Here is a 15,016-nt window from a genome sequence, read left to right as displayed (position 1 = left end):
GGGGAGATTCTTTATTTATAGAACTCCCTGATGGGTTTCATGGGCTTGGGTCTGGCCTTTGGGCCTAATTAATTGGACTTGAGCTTGGTCTTTAGGCCCAATTAATTGGTCTTATGCCTATTTTGGCGTTTTAGGCCCATCTTAAGCCCATATTTGGATGTAACTGGACCAATGCCCAAATTATAGTGTCAATTGGTCGAAATTAATTTTACACAGAATTTGTCCTCAATTTCAATTTGAGACACATATCAACTCTTAATTGCTCACAAATTTGACGATTTCGGAATTTCGTCATTAATTTAGCAAATGATGTGGCAGTCCGTGGTTGGTCCGAAATTTCTCCTCAAACAGCAACTAAAATATCCCATATTTCATAGACAACAGTGAAGAAAATATCTCACATTATTACATCACAAATGTTTGTTCATACACGTGTTTACAAAACTACAGGACTCTACAAGATTTAGGGTATCAACCCCAACATGCACAACATTGGAATACGACGACTCAAAGAGCTCAAGTAATGTTTCCACGAGGGGGAGTAAATATACTTGTGAAAAGTATTAGATTATATGAAATATGTATTCTTCTTCCTTCACTAGGATTTTTTTCCAGTGGATTTTTTTTCTAGTAAGATTTTAACGAGACATATTTCATAAATAATGGGCAACTAAGGGGAGTATTATAAATATGTTAAATTAGATATAACGTAGATGTCTATTATTAGTGTGCATTAGCCATATGTCACTTATCCATTACCCCTATGTCTCAATATTACACACTATTAATGTCTAATCTCTCCACCTCTTACTTGTCAAATAGACTACAAATAGTGGCATTTGGTGGGTCTTGAAAGACACATTGATGATCAATCCAAATAGATTAGTGAAAGCGGAGAAATCTATTTTTTGTTATTTATTTATATATTATATTATATTTATTTATTTTATTACATATTATTATATTATATTTTCTTAATATCTCTCGTCGTGCACTGATTTCCAAGAAAATTTTAATTTAGGCTGGTTTACCCAGTTTCCTTTTATTTTTACTTTTTTTTTTCTCCAAATTAAACGTAAGCGTGAGAAACCCAAAATATTGAATCGTGTGAAGATCGCCGCCTCTGTGAAATCGTGAACTTAGTGTTTGGGATGTGCCTTCACGCTGCCGAGAAGACCTTTCACGCTGTCGAGAAGACCTTTCACGCTGCCGCCGGTGCTTTCACATCAAAGACGGTAACGATCGAAACCACCTGTAAGGCTTTGAATTTATTTGATTTGTGAAGAAGGGAGTCCTTTGGTGCTATTCTTTGATTCTGAATCTTTCTGTATTATTTGATTTTACTGATGCTCTATTATTTTAGCATGTGAAGGGAGCCATTTTCCCTGGCATTTTTTCTGTTTTTTTTTTTTTTATTCTTAATATTTCTGTATTATTTGGTTTTGCTGCTGCTCTATTATTTTAGCGTGTGATAAGGGAGCCCTTTTTCCTGCTGCTCTATTGTTGTTTCTGGATTTCTTTGTGTCAACATTTTGGTTGTTGATTTGACGGTGGTTTCTTCAAGATCTCATCCTATGTCGGTTAGATCTACTTGGAAGTAATTTTAGGCTTTTTCTTTCAGAGAATTAGTGTTTGCGCTGCTTTTTTTTGTTGGATCTATCGTTTCTGCTTCATTTCAGATGAAATTGTTCTCAAGGGTGATGAAATGTTGCTAAAATTCAACTTTCTGTGGATGTTCTTAGGGAATTTGGGATGGCTTTGTTTGGATTATTTGGTTTCTGCTCCATTTCTGTATGGTTTTGATTAGTACATTTTAATTATTCTTAACATATCTTCTACACCTGAAATTCCCAACAAGACGTCACCTGCAACTCCTAGGGTGAGCAAATTGAATAGAGGGATTGTTAAATCAGAGTTTGATTCTCATTCTCCTTTGCAAAGGTCTCGCTCTCGATTGACCGGTCCCCTCGACCTGCAACTTCGAAGCTTGCGGTTGATCGTGAATTGCCAAAAGTTGCCACCCCATCTGATGTAGGTTTTAGCTGATGCACTCTATTGTTTGTGGACAATTTGTTAAATGCATTTGAAAGCAATTTGGCTTCCCTTTCTGCAGATCATTGGGTGCCCAATTCAAATTTTGAACTATGAAATAAAAAACAAAACAAATAACCCATTTGAAGAAACAAAAAAAATTGTTGCTGCTTTGCTTTGTTTGTGGATTCTTGAATGTATTTGAAAGCAATTTGGCTTCCCCTTTTGCGGACCATTGACTGTGCCGAATTCAAAGTTTGAACTATTAAATAAAAACAAAACAAATAACCCAGTTGAAGAAACAAAAAACTTTGCTTTATTTGTGGACAATTCTTGAATGTATTTGAAAGCAATTCGGCTTGCTTTTTTACAGACCATTGAGTGCCCAATTCAAATTTTAAACTACAAAACAAAAACAAAACAAATAACCCATTTGAAGAAAAAAAAAAAATGTTGCTGCTTTGCTTTGTTTAACTTGTTGCTACTTTGCTTTGTTTGTGGACAATTCTTGAATGTATTTGGAAGCAATTTGGCTTCCCTTTTTGCAGACCATTGAGTGCCCATTATAAATTTGCAGATCATTGAGTGACCAAGTAGAGTTTCAATGTTGTATGACCTCATTTGATGAATTTTAAAAAACAACTAAAACTTTCAATGTTGTACTGGATAGATTGATAGAATTTTAAAAAAATCAAGTCCATAAACTAAATTTATAATTTTAAAAGTTGAAAGATTAAATCCCCATTTTTTTTTTAAATGCTTAAATTAAATTGGTATGGCCTCAACTATTTGGTTTCTTGTTTTTAATTTTTGAAAATTAAGCCTGCAAACACTTTCTCCACTTCTAAACATCTTATTGCATACATTGTGTTTGGATTGACAAGGGATGTGTTTAGATTCACTTTCTAAGTGCTTAGAAGTACTGAAGTGTGTTTAGTTTTTGAATTATGGTTAATTAAGATTCTATAATTATTTAAAAACTAATTGATTATTGATAATGAATTTTAGTTTTCTTTAAAAAATTACTATGATCCATCTTTTTTTTGAAAAGGAAACGACCTTTATTAATCATTAAGATTTAGTACAAAAGATATGTACTTGGAAATAAAGGCGAATACAAATAACCAAGAAAGAAACTAAAGGATCAGTAGGCGTACCCGAACATCTCAACTAGGTTGACACTCCCATAGCACCCTCATCACATCCATCAAAACTGATGAGCCCTTAAAGGCTAGCAAAAAGTTAATACTAATGAGAAAAAGACAAGTAAAAGCTTCACAAACTGAAGCTGCATAGAACTAAGAATACAACAAGGAAAATATAACAATTGAGATTACAAAAGAAAGTTTAAATCTGCTGCCACATCCATCGGAGTAAGTTTAACAACTAAGCTTCCATTTGTAAGAACGCCTGCCAATTTGAGCTTATGTCTTGTAAGGAGTAGGCTTCAAAACATTTAGAAAGGGAGCAACAAAGAGAAGCGTTGAGCTTTGCCGCCTCAAAACGAGCAAACCAAGGAGTTTTCTTACCATTGAACACTCTTTGGTTTCTTTCAAACCAAATTTCAACCAACACTGCTTTTATCCCATTAATCCAAAGTAAATTAGTGTGTTTCTTGAGAGATGGACCAAAAAGTAGTTGTTGTTCTAAATGAATTATTGAAGACCCAAGAGGTGTTGAAGCAGTTGAGAAATTCTCTCTAGCAATTAAAGGCAAAAATACCGTCGAAGAATAGGTGTTGGAGATCTTCTTCAGTTGATTTGCAAAGGATACACCAATTGGGGGAAATATAGTAGTAGGGTAGCTTTCATTGCAGCTTTGAGGAATAATTAAGGGCTCCAAAAAGCATTATCCATATTGTTATATTAACTCGCCTAGGGCTGTTGGTCTTCCAAAGACCCTTTTGAAGACTGGCTGACATTGGAGGGGCCAAAGAAAGGTGGGCTGACATTGGAGGGGTCAAAGAAAGGTGGTTTACCAGTGATTTAACTAAGGAGCCATTATTTTCAAGGGACCAAAGCGAGTATCTTGCCTATTGTTTAAAACTTGCTTAACCAACAAGGCTAATAAGGTTTGGAACTCTAGAATCTCATCTTCCTTTAGGGCTCTTCTGAAGTTAAGTGTCTATGTAGAGGTGTGAGAATCTCAATAGTTTGATACTGAACCATTGGGATGGGTGGTTAAGCCAAATAGAAAGGGAATCTATCTTTTAGAAGAGAAGAATCCAGCCAAGGGTCTTGCCAAAATGCAATCTTGGTTCCATTTCCCAATTTAAAAGCTGCCAAATTCTCAACATTCAACCAAGATCTTGAAAAGACTGCAATGAACCTTGCCGGATGTGTGCCAACCAAATTGGCTGCTGCCATGAATACTTGTAATAACTTGATTCCACGGGGAGGGTTGTTCTTTCATATACCGCAAGCCCCATTTGGCTAATAGAGCCAAGTTTTTAGCTTTCAAGCCTCCTAGCCCGAGACCTCCATCTACCTGTTTTTTAGAAGCTAGCTCCCACTTTGATAAATGGTTTATCTTTCCACCTTTATGGCCTTCCCAAAAGAAGTTTCTGATGGTCCTTTCTATGGCTGATATCACTTTTTCAGGCATTGAAAAAGAGGACATGTAGTAGGTTGGAAGGTTGTAAAGGACTGATTTACACAAAGTAGCTCTTCCACCCCTTGATAAGTTGTATCTTCTCCACTTGTCAAGTTTTTTGTGTACTTTATCTATGACCGGCTGCCAAAAATCCAATTTCTTTGGATCCCCCCCAAGAGGGAGGCCCAAATATAAGAATGGAAGGTGTGCTAATTGACAATTCAGCCTTGAAGCTACTGCCCTCAACTTTGAATCTTCAATATTTATCCCACAAATGACAGATTTTTCCCAATTAACTTTCTGACTCGAGCACCATTCAAACAAAGTGATGGATTTTCTAAGATTGTCTAGCATGTCATCGTCATACTTACAAAAAAATAGAGTATCATCAGCAAATTGAAGAATGGAGAGCTGAACCTTATTTTTCCCAACCACAAAGCCTTCAAACAGATCTTTTTCTCAGATTTTGTCAACCAATACACTAAGCAAATCACTAACCAAAAGGAAAAAAAAGGGAGAGAGGGGGTCACCTTGTCTAATTCCCCTTGTAGCTTTAATTCTTCCTCTTCGTCTTCCATTTATGAAAATGGAGAACATTGGATTAGAGATACAATCCAAAATCCAAGAGATCCACTTGGGGTGGAAATTCCTCTCATGAAGGGTTTTTTCAAGAAAATTCCAATCCACTCTATCAAAAAAGCCTTTTCAAGATCCAGCTTTAAAATCCAACCCTTTCTCTTCTTGCTTCTGTAATCTTCTACTGTCTCATTAGCTATTAAGACCCTTCTGTAATCTTCTACTGCCTCATTAGCTATTAAGACCAGATCAAGGATTTGTCTACCTTCAATGAATGCACTTTGAGTTGGACTTATAAGGCTAGGCATTACTTTCTTGAGTCTTTCTGCAATAACTTTGGCTATAATCTTATAGATTATAGTAGATAAACTGTTAGGTCTAAAGTCTTTCACTGAGACTGCCTCTGATTTCTTTTGGATTCGGCAGATGAAGTTTTCTTTGATACAAGAATTGAGCTTTCCATTGTGGTAAAACTCATCAAAGATACCCTTTAGGTTGTCTTTTAATAAATTCCAAAATTTTAGGATAAATTCAATGGTGAAGCCATCCGGTCCTAGAGCTTTATTTCTTCCCAACAACTTTACTGCTTCCTTAATTTCTGCTAGATTAAAACTAAAAATCAGCCACCTATTTTGATCTGTAGAGACCCTTGGCCAACTCAAATTCTGAGATAGTGAATGTGAGCCCTGAATTTTTGAATAAAGATTGCTATAGAAGTCCAAAATTCCTTCTACTTCTCTGAAAGACTTTGTTGCTTCCCCTTGATCATTGATTAACTCCGTTATTAAGCTTTTCCATTTTTTGGCTGCAAGGAAACGGTGGAAAAAAGCTGTATTCTCATCCCCCAATTGTAACCAATTCAATTTACTCTTTTGAATGAGGTCTCTTTCCTCTATTTGGTAAAGGGAAATTAGGTCAACTTTTGGGGAGATTCTTATATCTTCCTCAAAAGAAGATTCTTCTTGACACTCCATTATCAAATCTCTTCTTCGTATTTCTTCCAAGAGTGCATCTTCATTAGCTTTCTGTTGTTTTGTTTCTTCCAAATGTCATCTTTTAAGGGCTTGCTTCAGCCTTCTTAATCTGATTGAGAACACAAAACCAGCCCACCCTTGTTGCCTTTCAAATTTAAGGATCTTTCAATAATTCTTCAGCAATCCTTGTTAAGTAACCAACTATTACGGAATCTAAAAGGAGAAGGTCCAGCTTCAAACAAAGGAGGAAAGTGGTTAGAAATTGGTCTAGCTTGCCTTGAAACTCTCGAGTTTTCAAAAAGATCATCCCATTTGTTTGTGATGAAGAATCTGTCAATGAGCGATCTTGAAACTATTTCTTCTTCTCGTGACCAAGAGAATCTTCCATTTGACATAGGAATTTGAAATTCTGATGAAGTTGTTAAAGTGTCTGATTTCTCAGTTGCTCTTCCCAATGGAAATCTTTCTTGTCTTCTTCGGATACAGTTAAAATCCCCACCAATACAGCAAGCATCTTCACAGCTTTCTACTAATGAGGTTAATTCAGTCCACAATTTTCCTCTTTCCCTGTGGTTGTTTGGACCGTAAACATTTGTTATCCAGCACACTTTCTTACAAATGGTATTGCATTATTGCATTTTATTGTTAAAGAGAATTCTGCCTTGATAACCTCCAATACTGAAATCTTGCTTTCATCCCACAAAGATAGGATGCATCCTGATCTGCCTTGCGCTTCCACAAGAGTCCAACCCACATCCTTTGAACTCCATAGGCTTTTTATGAATGGACGGTCGAAACTGTCCTTTTTTGATTCTTGAAGCAGAACAATATCCGGATTTATTTTTTTCAGGAGTTTCTTTATAACTAATCTTTTTGTAACTCTATATTCTCTGACTCGTGTAACTCTTCATTTTGGAAGAGAAGGTTGAAGTTCATAACAACTTCGTCTTGGTCTTCATTACCCTTGATTTTGAGATCATGCTCCTCAAAATCCAACTCTTCACTGCTGACACTAACTATTGAGACATCATCAAAGCCTTGTGAAAGTCTTCTTGACTCAGAGAAATGAGATCCTTGCACGGAAGGGAAAGAAGGTTCTAAGTTTTTGACCAACTGAGGAGTGAGTGAAGAAGGATTAGGAAGAGAAATTATTGACCTTTCTGTCTTGGCAAATGGAATTTGTACCCTGGCGCAACAATCTTCCAAAAGGTCTGAATTTGCAATTAAAGACCATGATTTAACAGAGGATCTTCTTCTTCTTGCAAAGTATTTGGGAAATGGTTTGAGGAGGTGTGAGCTTCGACTAGAGTATGCGTCTGAATCAACTACCAAGTTCTTCAGAGTCTTTTCAACTTCCGGGGAGGTAAACTGATCAGGGGGAGGCTGAATTCCAAGAGGTTGGCGGACTAAAGTCTTCAAATTAATTGCTGCCTTATTAAAAACATGCGTTGGAGTGTTCAAAATTACATTGGACTTTTCGTTGCCCAAAGTAGGAGAGAGGGGCCTAAAAAGGCACTTGAACCGACCGCTTTTTCTTTTGTCTTTAAGGCAGGTGACTCTTCGACTTCTTCTGAACAAGTTGTGACTTCTACTTGAGGGTGGTGTTTCGTATTCCGCGGTTTTTCAAGAGGTGTCTTCTCCACTGCCGAACCGGGAATTAAATCCACGCAGGGTGGTTGGTCTGTATTCTGTAAAAATTTAAAAGGGGACTTTTCGACTTCTTTGGATAGATGTGAGTCAGATAATGAAGGCTGACCTCTCATCTTCCTAGGCATCTATTGCAGATTCAAAAAAACAGAGGGGTTTCTTGAGAACTCTGGTTTGGACTCTTCAGCTTCAAGGAATGACCATTCATTTTCCAGCTCATTAACCATGACTCCTTCATCCTTCATCACTTGCTTCAATCGGACTAGATCAATCGGATTTGAGAAATTGTGTATAAATAAATCATCCTTAACTAATGAGGGAGGATCTAAACATTGTATATCTCCAAAATTCAAGAATATACTCCCTCTTGATTCATCTTTAACTTCGATCGTAACTGGCATGTATCCACATAAATTCCTTGCGACCTTAATTCTTGCTTCAACACAATTGGTGAGGTTAAGGGTATCTAAAGCAATTTTTTCCATTCCTCCGAAGTAGGCTCCAATGGCTTCAAAGGTGTTTCTGTTCCAATAATCCAAAGGTAGGTTTTTTATTGAAATCCAACCCCCAAAACCTTCCATAACCATAGGTCTGCCATGCTTGAATTTGTTCCATTTTTCAAAGAGTAAATGGAAGGGGCCGATTGATTGCCATTTGCCTGGTTCATCAATTAGCTTTTCGAAAGAACCTTGGCTTAACTTGATAAGAGCTTTATCTGCAAATAAAGGGTTAATAATGACCTCCGATTGAAAGGCCTGATTCAATACTTTTGATATTTCCTTCCGGTCGTTGAATACAAATAATCTTGAAATAATCCATAAGTTGTTGAAATCTTCCTTAAGCACTTCAGAATTCTTTTGAACCCAAATGACCTTCTTGTTCTGTTTAGTAGGGTTTGTATTTGGGGTCTTCCTCTGTTTGCTGCCCATTTTAGAAGAAGAATATGAGATAATCCCCTTGAACTCTTCTTTTCCTTTTACCACATCCGCAAAACTTGATCCAAATTTGACTTGAGGGCTTGACACTGTATCTTTAATTTTCTTTGAAAGCAGACCTGAGTCCTCAATTTTTTTAAAGAAACTTTTAATCATACTTATGAAAGAGAACCAACCCTGATGCTTTGGACCTTCTGGTACGTGAAAAAAGCTTCGACCTCCAGTTGACGGCCATATAACAAACCTCAAAACCCAGCCTGATGTATCCTTGAACTTGGATAAACTTGTGACTCCATCGCAGCCTTTGTCTTTACTGAGGAAATATTTGTTATTCAAGTTTGCTGCTAGCTTAGAAGCCTCCTCTACCATCCATAGCAGTTGTGTCTTTGAGAGGGACAGAACCCTACAAGCTTCCATATCCTCAATGAAAAAACGATTCTGCTCAGTCCAAATACAGTAGGGATAACCATTTATCTTACAGCTTTCGATTTCCATTGAGAGTAACTTGAATAGTATACTCTAATGGAAGGAATGTTGGTTGGAAGAAGGGAAGGTTGCCGGAGAAATATCGGAAGGGGAAATTACTATGATCCATCTTAAAAACTAGAACATGTAGGTATTGATATCAATTCAATGGCTTTTGTTGCTTGAGTATTACTTTCCTTGGTTCCGTGTTAATTTGGTTTTCTGAATGAAAACTTTCGTGCTTAAGTTAACTTAATGCACAAATGTAGTTGAAGAGTTATAATTGTCTTACTTTCTTCAAGTTTGTGATATTGTAGAGCTAGAAATGGCTAGTTGTATGTATTAAAAACTTGTTTGTTTTCACCCCTTTGTTTAAGTTAGATCATTGCTTATCATCTTTTCTTACTAGATTTACAATTATGGATAAAGGTATTGTTAATATGGGGTGGGATTGTAGTTTTGATAGAAGTCTTGGAAATGTAATTTTTGAAATTGTTCATATCGGGCTGACTGTTAAAATTATGTTCCTCATATTTTTTTTGGAAATGTTCATATGGGTCTGTCCATATTCTTCTAGTTAACTTAAAAAATCCTTCATGGAGTTGTAAAGTTTTATAATGACAATGTTGAAGAATGTTATCTTTTGTCAAAGGTATTGGAGGAAATTTTGGTTCTTAAGATTGAAAACGTGTTTGGTTGTTTATTTGGTTTGATGGATATTTGTCATAATATTGTGATTGTTGGATCAAAATACTAGAACAATTTATAGGTAAACATGTATATTAAATTTTAAAAAGAAATCACATACATATTTGACGAGTTAAACATGTCAAGATATAGATATATTTGACAATTGGAAACTATCAAAAAGTTTTACACTTGACACTTTATTCTTGTCAAGAACACCTATATTTTTGACATTTTTCACATATCAAGTGAAACTGTTCTTAACTTTTTTATTTATCAAGAACGTCAATATTCTTTAGATTTCAAACATGTCAAATGTCATTATTTTTTACGTTATTTCCTAGTCGAGAACATCTACATTCTTGACATTGGATTCCTTGATGTTTTTAAAATGTCAAGAAGAGTGACATTTGACGCTGAAAAAACATTGAGAAACATTGTTTTTGTAGTAGTGGCCATACTGTTTTTGGTAGACGAGAACAAGAAGTTAGATCTGTTGGAAAATGGTTAGTACGGATCTTAGTCACCAATGCTATTTGTCACACATAACACAAGCCAAATATTCAACTCAACAATCAAATAGGAAAAACAACAACAAAATATACACATAAATTTGGAATATGCCTTAAATCTCGATGAAGAACTCGGTGGAAAACTCGCCTGAGATCATGTCCTAATAATGAAGAGCTTGGGCCATTTACACTGGCGGGCCACGAAATTAGGGTTTTGGTCCCATTACGTATAAGATCTTGGGGATGAGCTCGGGCCACAATTACTCGAGATCGTATTCAAAATGCCCAAAACTCGATGGTTTTACACCCAATCTCGGTACACATCCAAACGATCAGAGGCCCAGATTCAAACAGATTCAATTGAAATAGCATGTATTGTATCCCGAAAATCATCAATAATAGACAACATACACAAAAAAAGGAACAAATATTGCAAGAAAGATAATATCTAACCCAAATTTCGCATATATTTTAGGTACATTCTAAAACCCTAGCCAACCTCTAATTTAAGACGAAACAATATACTTAAAGAAGGAAATAGTGAAATACCTCTAAAATAAGTAAGCTTAAGGATGCAAATAACCGTGGGGAAGGAAAATTTCAAAGCGAAAACAGGGATAGCTCGAGCGAGGTGAGGAGCTGGATCGTTCGGAATGGTCTTCGTGTATATGAAAGGGTTTTTTAAAGTAGGGGTATTTTCGTCCTTTCAAATGACTGGGTAATTTGAATTCATAACGTTTCAAATACAATCTCGGGCACAATCTTGCCCGAGAAGGCCCAAGAAAAACTAGCATGCTAGTTTTGAAATGTGAAAAGTAAAGGGGTTATTTTGGACAATTTCTCAATTTTGTTCTAAGGATCGATTGAAATCTGGATTTGTCTCTCTGCCTTCTAGATCTGTCAAATGGGTATGTTTAATGTTCAATTATTGACCTTTTTTTTCTCTCTATTTTGATTCAGCATTGTTGATAATAAGTTGGCTGAAGGAAGATGGGTGGTGGGTTTAGAGTCCTTCATCTGGTCAGGCCGTTCCTTTCGTTTCTCCCTGAGGTGCAGAGTGCCGATCGGAAAATTCCATTCAGAGAGAAGGTTATTTATACTGTCATCGCCCTCTTCATCTTCTTGGTATGCAGCCAGCTTCCTCTGTATGGGATTCACTCCACCACAGGTGCAGATCCATTTTATTGGATGCGTGTGATCCTCGCTTCCAATCGTGGTACTGTCATGGAGCTTGGGATCACCCCGATCGTCACATCTGGGATGGTGATGCAACTTCTGGTCGGGTCCAAGATTATTGAAGTCGACAACAATGTGCGGGAGGACCGGGCTCTCTTGTAAGCTCTTATATAAATTCACAATCTGTTTGTCTATTTACTGCGCTTGCTGATTGTTGGAGATAGTAGATGGAAATATTATTTGATATGGGTTGGCAATTTTACAATGATGTGTTTTGACCATGCATCCTCCTGTTACATTCATTGAAGATCTTTTCCCGTAGATGTTCCATTTCCAATCGTTCCCTGCAGTAGTTTTTCTATATTGTCAAAGAAATTTGTTTGCTAGCATTTTTTTAATCTACTTGAATCATAGCCCACATTAAATACTTGGTTTGAATAAATATCTGTAACAAAGCCGTAGTTTGTAGTTGAAGTTGGATGCCTTATGCATGCTATAGTTTATTTTCAGTAAGTCATGCGTATTGGTGAACAATGACGACCTGAATTACTGTGGCTGGCCTTTCTTGTTGATTAGTATGATGATATCTATTATAATTTACTAACCAATGGTTAATTTCTTTGGTTTCTATTGTTTTCCTAAAGTTTGTAGCATTGCATTTTTCCTAGTGTTATTATTATTCTACCTGAATGCAAAATGCATTGATCCTTTACAATAATATTTCCTTTTTGAGATTCGTGATACCATATTGCTAATATGATTTCTTTTCTGTTCCACATTTTCCTGGATTCTAATTTAAAATGCATATATCTTTTTCCTATTATTTTCCACTCAGAAATGGTGCACAGAAATTGTTGGGCATCCTGATAGCCGTTGGTGAGGCAGTTGCATATGTTCTTTCGGGAATGTATGGTAGCGTTAGCCAACTTGGCGTGGGAAATGCTATTCTTATAATTGTTCAGCTGTGCTTTGCTGGTATTGTTGTCATATGCTTGGATGAGCTTCTCCAGAAGGGATATGGTTTAGGATCTGGAATTTCCCTCTTCATAGCAACCAACATGTGGTAAGTTCTCCTACCTTTCTGTCATCATTTCTCATCAAATTTATGTGTTGACATATCTCTGGTCACACTGTCGTTAATGAACTTTTCAAAATTGTCTGGATTTTGCAGTGAGAACATTATTTGGAAGGCATTTAGTCCGACCACCATTAACAGTGGAAGAGGAGCTGAATTTGAAGGAGCTGTGATTGCATTATTCCATCTGCTGATTACCCGAACAGACAAAGTTCGTGCATTGCGGGAAGCATTCTATAGGCAGAATCTTCCTAATGTGACAAATCTGCTTGCTACAGTTTTAATCTTCTTAATTGTTGTCTACTTCCAAGGGTTCCGGGTGGTTCTGCCTGTGAGGTCAAAGAACTCTCGTGGGCAACAGGGTTCTTACCCAATTAAGCTTTTCTACACCTCCAATATGCCAATTATCCTTCACTCTGCTCTTGTTTCCAACCTTTACTTCATCTCTCAGGTAAGTTTATTTTTCTACATTCATGCACACCTAATATTCACTTTGCCGGTGCTTCCACCTAACTGATTGCATGGAATTGTATCTGCAGTTACTGTACAGGAAGTACAGTGGGAACTTTCTGGTGAATCTTCTGGGTATATGGAAAGAATCTGAGTATTCAAACGGCCAATCCATCCCTGTTGGTGGCCTTGCTTATTACATCACCCCACCATCAAGGTAATATCCTTAGTTCCTGCTAATGACCCCCCCTCTCCCACCACCCCAAAGAAAACTATATAGAGAGAAAAAAATGTACTCTATATTGCCTATCACCTATGTGGTTTTTTTGTGTAATATGTGGTGTTTCTTCTTTCAGCTTAGCTGATATGGCAGCCAATCCCTTCCATGCTTTGTTCTATCTTGTCTTTATGCTATCAGCATGTGCACTCTTCTCAAAAACTTGGATTGAAGTTTCTGGTTCCTCTGCCAGAGATGTGGCCAAGCAGCTGAAGGTATGATTTGATCCTGTGTGCTTTCTTTCAGTGAAATATTAAATTAGATCCTTCTAGATTTTGTCATATCTATTCCACAAAATAAATTGTTAAAATGAAAAGTCTGCTCACTGTAGTTTAAGAATTAAAAGTGTAGAACTTTCGATTGAGTGATTCCTGATTTGCCGATGCTTTGATTTGATTTGCAGGAACAACAAATGGTCATGCCTGGACACCGTGAATCTAACTTACAGAAAGAGTTGAACCGTTACATACCCACAGCTGCAGCATTTGGAGGAATGTGCATTGGTGCATTGACCGTGTTGGCTGATTTCATGGGAGCAATCGGTTCTGGAACTGGAATTTTACTTGCAGTGACAATTATCTATCAGTATTTCGAGACCTTCGAGAAGGAGAAAGTCAGTGAACTGGGTCTGTTTGGTTTTTAAACTTTTTTTCATTCAGTTTAATTTATACTTTGGTGGTGCCAAAGAGCTCCCTATCAATTTTGGTGCCTAGGGATTTTCAGAGTCTTATTGTTAACAAATCTTAAGATATAAAGTCGAAGAACCAGGTATAGCTCTAGCTTTCTTTCATTGTAAGAGCACAGATAATTTCATCTTGAGATGAGACACAATCTCCGTGCCTTCTCTTTTGCGCTTCTACTTCGGTGTTCATTTTTCTTTTTCCCGCAACAACAATACCGTAGAGTTAACAGAAAAAATGAGTCGGGTTTATATGTTAGCTCTAGGTGGTTATTATCTAAACTCTGAAGGCGTTTGGTAGCTGAAATGTCCAATTGTTGGTCAGATTAGGAAAGCAAGCTACGTGTTTATAGGTTTTTGAAGTTCCAATTTTTCAATTTGTAACACTTTGGATTATTTCTTTCGCCTTTTCTTCATTATGTGGAACCATTTGTATTTAGAACCATTTCAGTTGCATATCGTATTACTCTTTTTTAGCTGCATTGATTTGGGTTTTCCTTTCTTGAATAATTACTTGTCCTTCCAGCTTGCTTTGTGAATGATTTCATTTGTCTTTCTGTTGACTGTTGATTGCTGGCATTCCTTTATTAAATTTCGTTGTGGTGAAATCAGAAATACACAGCAAAATCTCATCCTTTGTTTTTCAAATTACAACCTTTGTGTATATATATATATAATACAGAAGAGGTGAGAAAAATTAAGATCATAGGAGTGGTAACAGTGTGATACATTGGGAAATGGAAAAACAATCATCATAATTAATTAAACTCGGTTAAAAAGTGACCAATTGTTGACCGGACCTTGGTTTATTTTAAATCTTTACGCTTAGATTTGAGGTTAAAATTTCTTTGTTAAGAAAACTCGCATGAGAATTTTGCGAGTTTGTGAGCTCTTTTATAGAGAGCATTCTCTGTCTCATCCTTTTTAACTTTTATACAAC

General features: G+C 36.6%; 1 protein-coding gene across 6 annotated transcripts; it reads left to right on the top strand.

Annotated features, from left to right (window-relative positions):
- The first annotated feature begins 948 nt into the window (after positions 1 to 948).
- Positions 949 to 14,256, top strand: LOC120085726 (uncharacterized). Of its 6 annotated transcripts, none has more exons than XM_090317573.1 (8): positions 1,045 to 1,235; positions 1,942 to 2,031; positions 11,380 to 11,753; positions 12,431 to 12,658; positions 12,767 to 13,121; positions 13,210 to 13,337; positions 13,477 to 13,612; positions 13,801 to 14,256. In XM_090317573.1, exons 3-8 carry the CDS (start codon positions 11,410 to 11,412, stop codon positions 14,038 to 14,040), a joined length of 1,431 nt encoding a protein of 476 aa, XP_090173699.1. In that variant the 5' UTR covers positions 1,045 to 1,235; positions 1,942 to 2,031; positions 11,380 to 11,409; the 3' UTR covers positions 14,041 to 14,256. The 6 variants fall into 6 exon arrangements, with proteins under 6 accessions (XP_038897815.1, XP_090173700.1, XP_090173699.1 ...); XM_090317575.1 differs by having other exon boundaries at positions 1,111 to 1,235; positions 1,743 to 2,031; XM_090317576.1 differs by having other exon boundaries at positions 1,131 to 1,254.
- The last annotated feature ends 760 nt before the right edge of the window (positions 14,257 to 15,016 follow it).

Source organism: Benincasa hispida, chromosome 9 (genome assembly GCF_027475165.1).
Source record: "Benincasa hispida cultivar pf3 chromosome 9, pf3_genome.v1.1, whole genome shotgun sequence".
Taxonomy (NCBI): domain Eukaryota; kingdom Viridiplantae; phylum Streptophyta; class Magnoliopsida; order Cucurbitales; family Cucurbitaceae; genus Benincasa; species Benincasa hispida.
Note: the sequence above shows the minus strand (reverse complement) of the source record. Positions and strands in the feature narration are given on the sequence as shown.

Bases quoted from the DNA above. Each gene is read 5' to 3' on its own strand.
- LOC120085726 (XM_039041887.2), top strand. From the start codon at position 11,410: ATGGGTGGTGGGTTTAGAGTCCTTCATCTGGTCAGGCCGTTCCTTTCG. The intron at 11,754-12,430 runs GTAAGCTCTTAT...TTTTCCACTCAG, and splicing joins CGGGAGGACCGGGCTCTCTT to AAATGGTGCACAGAAATTGT. The intron at 12,659-12,766 runs GTAAGTTCTCCT...TGGATTTTGCAG, and splicing joins TTCATAGCAACCAACATGTG to TGAGAACATTATTTGGAAGG.